The sequence below is a fragment of the Muscardinus avellanarius genome (assembly GCF_963383645.1).
Source record: "Muscardinus avellanarius genome assembly, chromosome: 5".
In the NCBI taxonomy this organism is placed as follows: domain Eukaryota; kingdom Metazoa; phylum Chordata; class Mammalia; order Rodentia; family Gliridae; genus Muscardinus; species Muscardinus avellanarius.
Window position 1 is genome coordinate 36,208,608 of NC_137790.1, and position 13,032 is coordinate 36,221,639.

The window sequence follows — 13,032 nt, forward strand, 5'->3', positions numbered from 1 at the left end:
GTCATCAATATGTAATTAACTTATATTCATTGAGGTCATCCTACCTGTGAAGCAAATGCCTTTCATTTTACATTTATTTTTAACCTCTGAATGCACTTAGTCAATGATTATAAAAAGTATCAAAGACAAATTCATATAGATTACCAAAAACCATGTTTTCTTTTTCCATACCATATCTTTTTAGATATATTATAAAGAAAAGAAGAAAATACACTTTCCTTTCATGAGTAAGGCCCTGGGTTTGATCTCTAAACCACAATATACACAAAAAAATATATAAGCAAGCCAAAGCCACTCAATTATCAACAGGTGTTTTGTACTAAATAGCTCACAATATTTTTAAAGTAACTGAAAAATGAAATATTTTTCCATTAAACTTGCCAAACAGCAAATTACCACTCAACTGCTTTCCTTGGGCCTGCATTTTATTTTCTTGAAGTTTAATTTTTCTAGTTGATTTTAGTCTCGTGATCACTCCACTGTTTCAGTTCCATTCCTACTTTCCCTTCTGCTGATCTCATTTGTGGCTTTCCTGTGCTGTCCTGTTTCACTCTGGTCTGGCACAAGCAGCATATCAATTCCACCAATAATCTCCTAACCCAGTTTTCTACATATCGACTTGACAGTCTCTGCCTATCTCTATTACTATACCTAGTATATATACTAGGATAAAGATGCTTGTCTGCTACTTGTCTGTATTCTTTTATAAATTTTGATGTCTGGAGGGCAAGAACTACTTTTCAGCTCTGAATATAATGCACAGCAATGCCTGACAGATAGCAGATACATATAAATGTCTGAAATATGAATTTTACAAATTGTGCTAAAACATATTATAGGATGTATTATGAATATAATAAATGTATATTATAAATTGAGATATATCTCAAATATAGCAACTTTTTAAACTGAATTTGCCTTGAGTCAATTTGCCTTCTCTCTTTCTTTCTCTCTCATCCTCCCCTCTATCTCTTTTTCATGTGTGTATGTGTGCGAGTGTGTGTGTGTGTGTGTTTAAGAATTCTGTGCACAGGTACACCATAAAATAAACTAAATTTGCTCTGATATTATGTATGTTTGTATATATCAATCCATACAAAAACTACACAACTAATACATAATACATGTTAACTGATCAATATGGTATTACCTTATTCTAGAAAAAAAAAGTAAGGCATGCTCAGTACTCCTCATGTATGAAAGCTAAGGTTGTCTGAAAAGTAGCAATTATTAAATATAATTGTAAAATGAAAAAACTATAATATTTACTCTTAGTAATACTGACCACATAAATGTCCTCTGTTATCACATAATAGAACCTGAAAAAAGCAACATTGGTTTTTAGGGAAGAATTGTTTCTTTTGTTGATTTTTTAAAGGGTAAGTGAATTTAAAATTTTAAAGAAACTTTAAAAATATACCATCAGTCAGGGGCATGATGGTACATGCTTGTAATCCCAGTATTTGGGAGGATGAGACAGAAGGATCACAGATTGGTGGCCAGCTTTAAAAACTTAGTGATACTTAGTTTCAAAATAAAAATAAAATAAGGCTGGGAGTATAGTTCAGAGGTAGAAGCCCCTAAATTCAATTCCAGTAACACACACACACACACACACACACACACACACACACACACACACACACCAAAACAAAATATTCCCCTACTTTTAACCAGAGTAAAAAAAAATTACCATATGTCACTGGTCCCTCACTTTTTCCTTCTTTCCTTCTGATTAAATCCACAGGTGACTGAATCTACAGATGTAGGTGAATATTACCTCTGAGCTATGCTCCCAACCCTCAGCACTATTTAATTTTATTTATTTTATTTGTAAATAGGATCTTTCTAAGTTACTGAGAGCTTGGATAGGTTGCTGAGGCTAGCTTCAAACTTGTAATTCTCTTGTCTCAGACTCTCTAGAACTGGGATTACAGGTGTACAACACAACTCCCAACTTAATTCTTATAATGCATTCTTTCTGTACTAGAGGGAAATAGAACTAAAATTCTAAATAATAAGGTCTGAAAGATGAGTACATTAAATTAGGTCATTTCTCAATATTGAGAAATACTATGTGAACTTTTAAATATGTTTTAAAAATATTAATTATTTACATGCCAATGAAAAATTACTTTGATTACAACTATAACCAGTAATTGCAGGTAAAGAACTAATGATTAAATATTATAAAATAATATTGCAGATACAAATACACACATGCATGATATCCTTTTAAGAAAACTAAAATAGTACTCTGTGAAGTGCTACATACTGTGCTATCTCGAGTTTTTAAAGGTATAAAATAGTGAATTAGATGGAGAAGAACCTTATTTTCACTAAGTACTAAATTTACCAATGCACACATACCTTTACGAGTCAAATGTGATTTTGTTAAATTACATGAATGGAAGTCTGGCATGGTAGCACACTCTTGTAATCCCAGGGTTTGCGAGGCTGAGATAGGAGGTTCATGATTCACAGACAGTCTCAGCTACTTAGTGAGGCCTTTTATAACTCAGTGAGACCCAGTTTCAAAATAAAGAATAAAAAATAGGGCTAGGGGTATAGCTCGGAGGTAGAATGCCCCTGGGTTCCATCCCCAGTACCGAAAAAAATTCCATGAACAGTAAGTGAAAAGTGTTATAAAAATCTGTAATGGGAAACACTAGACTAGCTGAGGTTTTAGGAAGGGCCTCCCCTAAGGAAATGAGGTTGAAGATGAAGGATTAAGTCAGGTACTGGAGGGAGGAGGTGTGTGAGCATTTGGTGGAGAAGGACAGCCATAAAAGGTAAGGTACAGAGTTTTGTTTAAAAGGAGACTGGAACATTCATGCACTGAAAGACAGCCTGTTTGGCTGGAGCAGGATGACCAAGAGGGAGTCACACCAAAGGCCTTTCGTGTGAGGCTGACAGGGCAGCTGGAGACTCAGTAGTTACTGAAGATTTTAAGCAGGAAAGTGATGTGATCAGAAAATGGGGGAAAAAGACATTTATAGCCATGACAGCTTATGGAGAAAATACTAAATTCCAAAAACAAAATAAGTAATCAGGAATTACAGAATCATTAGGAAATGATACATTTCAAGGTTAGTAGAGAAATGCTGGATTTAGAAAAGGCACCGAGACAGGAATGCTTTGTCCTAAATAAAGGAGGTGGTAAGAAAGACTTAAAATTAGAAGCCATCTATTTCAAAGATAAAAGTATAAATAAAACACAAAGAACTCTCGGTCCTATACCACTGAATAACTTCAAAATCATACTTGATGCTCAAATGTAGTAAATTTACCAAGTTTATAGGAAGATAAGATATCGGAAGTAATTGTTTATTTTTTAACTATTGAAAGTCCATAACAGTTTCCAAAATAAAATGTACACTCAGTCTATCCCAGGTTGAATATATTCAATTAAAGTGATAAAATAAATATTTCAGAAAGCTGATGAAGATCCTAAAGATTTATGCATCTGTAGCACTCCAAAACATATTCCAAGCCTCAGAAAAATGATGAAGAAAGAGTAAGTGGTTCCTGTTACATACTTATATCAGGTCTTTACTTTAAAGTTACTAATTTTAAATTATACACAGATATTAAGTCTTATATGAAGATGATTCTGTTTTACTCTGACGCTTGCCTGGAAGCTCCCTATGCAGCACAGGACAGGTTTCATGTGTTCAACGAAGACTAATCATCAGAAAATGGATTCTATTTGGTATTTACAACTATTGACATACTAGACTATTGGCAGAGCTAAAATGATGTCACTTCTAGTTCCAAGGCTAAAACATTAGACTGGTTAAGACTTCCAGGTTTTCAGATGAATTGGACTTCAGAATTAATGGCAAAAAACTGGTTATGTCAATATAAACATCTACATTATTTTGGTTCTTTGAAAAAGTTATTTTAGTTTTCAGATATAAAAATGTCATTACTAACCCGGCATGGTGGCACACGCTTGTAATCCCCGCGCTTGGGAGGTGGAGACAGGAGGATTGCACAGGTTCAATGCCAGCCGCGCTGGCTTAAGAGACCCTGTTTCCAAATGAAATATAAAGTATAAAATAGGTCTGGGAGGGTAGCCCAGAGGTAGAAGGGTTTCCAGGAACCCCAGTATCACCAAAAAAAATGTCATTAGTATATTCTTTAACAATTTAATAAACTCTGATTTTGTAAACAATACATCTCAAATCTCCCACTAAGCCCCCCCCCGTTTTTCTCATTTTACATGGTAATATAATTATTTGCATGGTTTCCTAGGTTCTACCTTTTCATTACAGTATACTTGATAAAAATCTTTGTGTAACCAAGGCCTTATTGGGATGGCCAGATTGCAGAACAATGCTTATTGTATAAAGTAGGACTAGTTGATATTAAGGAACTGAAGCTAACTTTAGTTATGGGCCCAATGTCTGCAAAGTCCACCCAGGAAGACAGGGTAGAGCCACATTGGTCAGGAAGGTTATTTCCTGGAAGGCTGGGCATGTTATCAAATTTTGGTGACCTTGAGAGAAGAGGAAGATATTCAAAGGTATAGGTAGTATAAGTGAAATCCAATGTATGCTTTCTTGGACTTGTCTTCCTAACTTACACTCAGCAAACAATAATGGCTTTAAAAAAGCAACCTGAAACTTCATATAAAGTCTTCCAGATTCACTTGGCATGGTGGTACAGGCCTACAATCCCAGTAAGTGGGGGGCTAAGACAGAAAGATTGCAGCCTTTCTCACTATGCTGCCAGCTTCAGTAATTTAATGAGACTCTTAGCAACTGAGAACTTAACAAGATCCGGTTTGAAAGTAAAAAATAAAATAGAGCTGGGGGTGTAACACAGAGAAAAATGCCCCTGGTTCAGGCTTTAGTAATCCCCCAAACATAAACAAAAACAAATAAAATCCTTCCAGAATGAAATGAATAAATCTACAGCTCTGAGGTTTTTGACATAAAAAAATGAGTCAGCATCTCGTATTTCCAGTCTATCTGTTTCTTTCTATCCTTGAAGCTGGTAAAATTCCTCAAATTCAAACTTTCAAAAGTTTGTTATTGGCCAAATAGAATAAAATTATTAGTACTTTTAATATTTTTATCATTCAACATCTCTCAATGACCTTTTAATATTCATGCTTTCATATTTTAAAATTTAAATAATATTTTGCTTCTCACAATATCCTTGAGCCTTGGCTTTCACATCTATGACACAAATAACCTGGTATAAAATTATTTCAAAGAAGTCTAACAATATCAGCTTAGTATGTTATTAAATGACAACTACAAATTTCTTACATTTAAGATTATAGATACTGAAATCACAAAACTCAGATTAAATTCAGGATAATATTTCACAAATAGTTCAGCATACTTGTTAACAGCAATATTAAGTAAAATGCCAGCATTAAGAGGATGCTTGTACATCATGTATCAGTGTAACAATAATCTTACAGTAATTTAATCTTAATTTTGCAATTTACCCTTGAAAGTACATTTAAAAATTTTTGTATTTTAAATGTGTAAAGCCATATCAAATGTTCTACATTATTCATGTCACATATCTTATTAAATAACATTTTAAACACAGGTTGGATATGTGTTTAACTCTTGCTTACCCATGAAATTGAGATAGCCTTCACCCCCAAGTGCATGAGTAATGAGTCGAATCATTTTATGAAGCTGGATTCCACGGTCAATAACTGGAGTAAAGGGAGATAGAACACTCATGTTTGTATACATTTCGGCATCCATCAACCAAAATGCCAGTGTCTTATCACCAACCAGTGCCTACAGAAATAAAAGAAGAACGGTGTTACTAAGGAGTGATTTACAGTAGAGTGAACCAAGGCTAGAAAGGTGGGTAAGGAGGGAAAACAATGTAGGAGAATCTGTGGGTTAATGATGATTTTATGTATGTCCCAATGGTTAGTTAATATGATGAAGCTGAACTGTTAAAAATAACTTACATATTATCACATTTTTAGGACTAACTTTTATTTTTAAAAGAGTTTGATGAAAAATGCATTATAAGGCACCTGCATATTTGTTATACATGAGTTGATCTTTAACATTTTCTCATACTTATAATGAGGAGAATATTAGATTTTTATACTTTTATTGGTACATTATAGTCTCACATCATGATGTAGTTAATCGTGATGGTGCCACACATGTATACATCATTTGACTGGCTTTCCCTGACTCCTTTCCCCATATATGATACTGAGATTGACATTGGTATTCTCACATATATACATAATGCCAAAGAAGGTGTTTTCTTCATTAATTTTCCCTTTCCCCCACCCCATTCTGAGAATACCTCCCTTGCCCCAATGAAGTTTCTTCTCCATTATCTAAATCTCTCCTGTATCTTTATTACTCCCTAGCTTCTCCTATGAGAGAAAACATATTACCCTTCACTTCCTGTAACGAACTAAGCTCACTTCACATTATGTTCCCTAGGTCCATCCATATTCCTGCAAACAACACGATTTTGTTTGTTATTCATTCTGTGAATACCTCATAATTTTGTAATCCATTCATCTGTTGATGGACACTTAGGTTGGTTCCAAAATTTGGCTATTATCAATTGTGCTGCTATAAACATAGGTATGCATGCATTGCTACAATATTCTGATTTCAGTCCCTTTGGAAAGATTCTCAGGAGTGGTATAGCTGGATCATATGGTGGATCCATTTGCAGTTTTCTGAGGAATCTCCACACAGACCTCCACAGTGGCTACACTAACTTGCAATTCCACCAAGAATGTATAAGGTTTCCTATTTCCCTACATCCTCACTAGCATTTATTGTTTTTTGATTTCGTAATGACAACCATTCTAAATGGGATTAGATAAAATTTCAGTAGAGTTTTAAGATAGCTAGAATATCATGATTTCAATTGTTTTGAAAGAATGGAAGAATTCCTAACATAATGATTTTTCTATATGAGATGTATATATAAATATATTGCAATGATCCTACTCATTTCTTAATGCAAATTTGTTTTCTCCTTGTACTTATTATTTGCCCTAATTTTAACTTGTCATATCTGAAAAATAATAATGAATAATTGAGGCAGGTAACTCAGAAATATCTTGAGTAATATAAAACAAGGCTTCCTAACAATCAAAATTATTCATGGCTAAAAACTAGCTAACTAATGCAGTGTTTTACATCACTAAAAAAATAGAGTAAAATACATATATATATATATAGAGAGAAATTAATCCATATGTAAAATACATGTATATAGAAAATATATGTATGTATATAATATATGTATATGTAAATTAATGTGTAATCTTGGCATGCTATAATTATTTTCAGTTTAAGAAAAAAGTTACTTATAAAATGTATTATATAACTTATTTTAATAAAAATGATCTTTAAAGTGTTGCAAAAGATATATAGCACTAATTCTTAAGCAGCCTTCTCTACTTATTTTGTTTATATATTTATGTAGAACCATTTACTTTTGTAATTTCTTAAAATTATTTGATAACTTTTGCCTAAATTCAGGGATAAGGTTCATCTTCATATCAAGTGGCCCTTTAAAAAAATCTTCTGATACTAGTAAAATTTTATTATATAAATTTCATTATCAACATTAAGAATTCATCTAAAGTATTTTTAAAATATCATTTACAACTACTTTCCTATCACCTATGTATTTCTATCTATTATTTACCTTATGCTTTGTGTGTTTTATATTTTTATTTTTTATCAAGCTTAAGAATTATAGCACATTTGCCTTTAGAAAGAATTAGGCAACTAGCATCATTTTCTACACTTCTTCCTATGTATAATACAAGGCTGAATTATCTGTGTGGGGTAAAAAACAAGATTGAAAGAAGCAGTCTTATTTGAAATTAATGGAAATTACTTAAGATATTAAAAAGCAGAAGACCTAGAGAGTTGGGTAGAGAATGCAGCCATATACTGGTCTCGTCCTGGATATTATCTGACCTTGAATAACAAGCTTGGACCAATAATCTGGGTTGATAAACTGAGTTTTGCTGTTTGGAAAATACCTCAGGCCGCATTAGAAGGAATGGACTGAAGCTGATGGTGGGGTTTGGGGATCAATTAGAAGGAAATTTCCATAACTGAACCAAAAGTGAGGAAACTTGCTGAAGGTATCAAAGAAATATTCTAGAAAGAAACCTAAAATTGAAACTAGAATTACACTGTATCAGTACCTATATTCTTTCTTATGACACAGAAAAACCTAATACTTATAACTGCAGTATACAATTTGTCAATTACTTTTTGATGGGGTAAACATTATAGTGCCTTTTGAAATGGAAAATTTTCAATCTACAAAATAATTTTAAAATGTGTTCCAAGTATGAGTTTTCACATGAAACATATATATACACAAAATATGCTACAGCAACAGAACTACAGGAGTTTGTGTTTTGATGTTATCAAGTATAAACAATATGAAGGAGATAAATTTTGAGAAAAAGGAGAGAGAGAGAGAGAGACAGAGAGAGAGAGACAGAGAGAGAGAGAGAGAGAGAGAGAGAGAGAGACAGAGAGAGAGACAGAGAGAGAGAGGTGAATGTGTACACATATTCATTTACCTGATCATGGCTCTCTGCATAAGCAATACATTTTTCAAGGTAGCGTCTATTTGTGAGAGTAAATACTATATTGCCCATATTCCAATCTTCATCTTTAAATTCTTTAAGTAGCTAGATAAAACAGAGAAAAAATGGGTCAAAACATTATTTTTTTACTTCTAACTTTAATGTAAGGGCAACATATTATATTAATCCAGACTATTTTATATGTAGATATAAGGTTACCCATCTATCAATGATAACACTGCTTAAATTTTTACTAAAATCATAGCTTTTATACAGAATATCTAACATACAGTGGTATAGCATATGTGTTTATATGCACACTTTGTTTTTGTACAGATGGTTTAAATTATACTTTATGATCTTTGCAATTTTGTTTTCTTGTAATAACTGCTGCCTCATAATCAGTGCCCACAGTAAAGTGTTTTACAGTATGTCTTCCAGTAAAATTCACAAACTAGAGATAGACAATTTGAATAAAATGTTTTAGGAGTAAGAGTGTTTTGTTCCATTCTTAAACGCTGGTAATGACTCCACTAATTATTTCAAAGTTTAAAGGCTAATTATCATCTTCCTAGACCACACTTACTGTGTTTCCATTTCATTTTTTTCAATCTGGCTTCTACCCTCTAATACTGCTTTGATGCTACTAACCTTGCCAAGATCTCCATGGGTATCTCTTAGGTCAGTAACTGCTCTTTCTTAGGTAATACTTGCTTAGAAGACAGCTGGCCCATCCCCTCCAGTGAACTGCTCTTTTAGTATATCATTGTGAGTCTCTTATTGGTTCCCACCATTCTGAACATCCTGGAAATTCTTTCTCTTCCTGTAGTTTTATTAAAGCTGAAGTTCCTCAATGTTATTCCCTAACTATAACCTCACATGTATTTCTTGACTTGATCTCTTCTCTGTTCACAGTGTCAACGAGCTGTGTGATAAGCAGAATTCTAAGAATTCCTGCTCCCTCCTATTTATATCTGTGTGATACCCTAAAAATGGAACCTCAAGCAAAGTTTGGAGATATATATATATATATATATATATATATTTTTTTTTTTTTTTTGGTGGTACTGGGGGTGGAACCCAGGGGCTTTCTACCGCTGGGCTATACTCCCAGAGCTATTTTTTATATTTTATTTGGAAACAGGTTCACAGTAAGTTGCTGAGAGCCTCACTAAGTAGCTGAGGCTAGTTTTGAACCTGTGCAATCCTCCTGTCTCAGCCTCCCAAGCACGGGGATTACAAGCGTGCGCCACCACACCTGGCCAAAGTTTAGATTTTTAATCTTGTGGAAAAACTGACTCATAATGGATTATGTATGTACTTATTCACTTATTTATTTTGTATGAAGGGCTGAACCCAGGGTCATTTTACATCCTCCAGCTTCCTTCTCTCCTTTTCTCTCTCTCTCTCTCTCTCTCTCTCTCTCTCTCTCTCTCTCTCTCTCTCTCTCTCTCTCATTGTAAAACAAAAGTCTTAGTAAGTTGCTGAGGCTGGCCTAGAACCTGTGATCCTCTTGTTTCATCCTCCCAAGTACTAGGATTATTGACATGTGCCACCATGACCAGCTAGATCATTTATTTAAAAAAATGACTGCAAATGTATCATGGATTTAAATGTAAAAGGTAAAACTGTCAAGTATTTAGGAGAACTCATAGTCAAAGCAAAGTGTTCCTAAACTCATAAAAAGATATTAGCTATAATTAAAAAATTAAAAAAATTAAAAACAAAGCATAAACTGACCTTCATTAAAACTCCACAGTAAATAAATAATCCAGTTAGAAAATGGTCAAAAGACATGAACAGACATCTTACCAAAGAGAATATATAAAAGCAAATAGGAACATGTAAATGCATTCACCATCATTTAAACCATTAAAAAAACAGAAATAAAACCATGGTGAGAAATCACCACACATGTATTAAAACAGCTAAAATAAAAACTGATAATAATGCCAAATTTTGGCATAAAGGTACAGAATCAATGATAGTGGGAATATAAAATGGCAGAGCTATTCTGATAAACGTTTTGGCAATTTCTTTTAAAAATTAAGCATGCAAGCATGCTCAGTAACTGCACTGTTGGACATTTATCATCACATAATAATGAAAATTTACACAAAAAGTTATACACAAATGTTTATGCTGACCTCATTCACAATAGCCACAATTTGGAAACTACACAAATATTTTTCAGTGAATGAATGGTCAAATAAACTGTGATATATCCATACCTTGGAATATTATTCAGCAATAAAAATAATGTACTACTGATACATGCAACACCCTAGATTAATCTCCAGGGAATTTTGCTGAGTCAATGATTACACAAGATTATATAGTGAATTGACAAAATTATAGAAATAGAGATCACATCAGTGGTTATAGGGGTTAAAGAGTAACTGAGGATGAGATAAAAAGATGTGGCTTAAAAGGGAGCATGAGGGTGATTTGTGGGTTTTTTGGTTTGTTTCTTGTTTTTTTTTTGTAGTACTGTCCAGAAAGGTCACAGGTATTTGACCTCCAAGCTATACCCCAGCTGGTTTTACTTTTTTATTTTTGAAACAGGGTTTCACTATGTTACCATGCTGACTTTAAACCTGTGATCCTCCTTTCTCACCTTCCCAAATACTAGGATTATAGGCCTGTACCACCAAGCCTGGTAAGGTTAACTTTCTTTGATGAAAGTATTCTGTGCCTTGACTAGATCAAGGTCAATATACTGGTTTTAATATTGTACAGTAACTCAGCAATATAGTACTCTTAGGGAATTTATTTCTTATACATGCATAATAATATATAATTATTTTAATGTAAAAAAAGCTTAAGTAAGAACTATAGAGATGTACCAGAAACATACTAAGTACTCAATAACTATTTGGTGAAATTTAATGAATAAATAAATGAGTACAATTAAATACTTATATGGTCTTATTCAGTTACTTCAAGCTAATCAAATCAAATAAAAAGGAAATGGAAAAACTGACCCATTTTTGATGATCAAATACCTGCTAAGTAAATGATTATGCCAAGATATTCCAAACTATTATAAGGAAATAATGGTATATAAATTATTTCGGAACAATAAAAATATAAATGGTATCTAATATTCTTCTTATACCCTGTGCTTAGATAATAGTTCATGTCTCACATTTTCTGAGCCAAGTTGATATTTTATTTAATACTCTTGCATATATTTTTGACATTTGAGAGGGAACACGTTATTTATTGAATCATTTTTAAGATGGACAACTTATAAAACTAGTGGAAAAGTACTGTTTTTTAAAAATATTAATTTTTCCTAGCTTTTAAAAATTTGGGGCATCCACCTGGTATTGAACCTGAGGACATTCTACCTCTGAGCTGTACCCTGGTTCTTTTTTAAACTTTATTTTTAGATTTTGAGACAGGGTCTCACTAAATTGTTAAACGTCTTGCTAAGCTGATGAGGTTGGTCTTGAACCTGTACACCTCCTGTCTTAGTCTCTCAAGTACAGAATTAAAGGTGTATAGCACCACATCTGGCTAAAATTCTCTAGTTTAATTAAGGTTCCACCATGGTGATAATATTTTTAAATTAGTTCAGAAGACAGAAAAAGACATCCGCATTCAGAAAATTTAAACCCAAGAAGACACGGTGGTCATATCAAGAACTGAATCATATATTTTTGTCATTTGTATGATGTACTGCCTTACACCAATAGTACCAGTCTGAGATACTTAAATGTTTATTAGGTTAAATTTAAAGACTTTTGGGGAAAAACTGCCATAAATATTCCAAGAAGGATATATACCACTGTGAGCTATGATTGGGAAATAATTTAAGGTTTATCTGCATTTTGAAATATTCTTGAATCTGCACAAAAATAGTAAAGGCTTTTCAGCAAATGGTAAGGAAGTGAGATTCGGTATTTGCTGAGAGAAAGAGGTCTACATAAAAAGATTATATGGTAACAGATGCGGCTAATAAACAACTTTCAACCAAAGTGACAGAGTAGAAAACAACATCATTATTTTAAAATAACTAACATAAGGTTATCAGCCGGGCGTGGTGGCGCACGCTTGTAATCCCCACGCTTGGGAGGCAGAGACAGGAGGATCACGCAGGTTCGAAGCCAGCTGCGCTGGCCTAAGAGACTCTGTTTCCAAATTTAAAAAGTATAAAAATAGGTCTGGGAGTGTAGCCTGGAGGTAGAAGGGTTTCCAGGAAGCCCAGTAACACCTAATATAAGGTTATCTATCTAATGTATTAAATCCAGAACAGTCATTTGACCATTTGTTTGATTAGTCATTCTTTATAAAAGATTTGCTTTTGAATCTAATTAATAAAAAAATTTCAAATGTAGGACCAGAAGTCAATGTTGGTAGAGTTAATATCATAGCCATACCATGCACACATTGCCTGGAGAAACATAAAAGGCAGTAGAAGACTATTATAACAACAACATCGACTGGAG

At 33.3% G+C, this 13,032-nt stretch overlaps 1 protein-coding gene across 1 annotated transcript in view; it reads right to left on the reverse strand.

The window, feature by feature from the left end:
- Positions 1–13,032, reverse strand: part of GBE1 (1,4-alpha-glucan branching enzyme 1) — a gene marked incomplete at both ends in the record, with an annotated part of 270,361 nt that overhangs the window by 64,651 nt on the left and 192,678 nt on the right. Inside the window, 2 exons of the mRNA XM_080696262.1 lie at positions 5,600–5,771; positions 8,573–8,683. Coding sequence (XP_080552388.1) covers positions 5,600–5,771; positions 8,573–8,683 — 283 coding nt within the window. The remainder of the gene's footprint in view (positions 1–5,599; positions 5,772–8,572; positions 8,684–13,032) is intronic.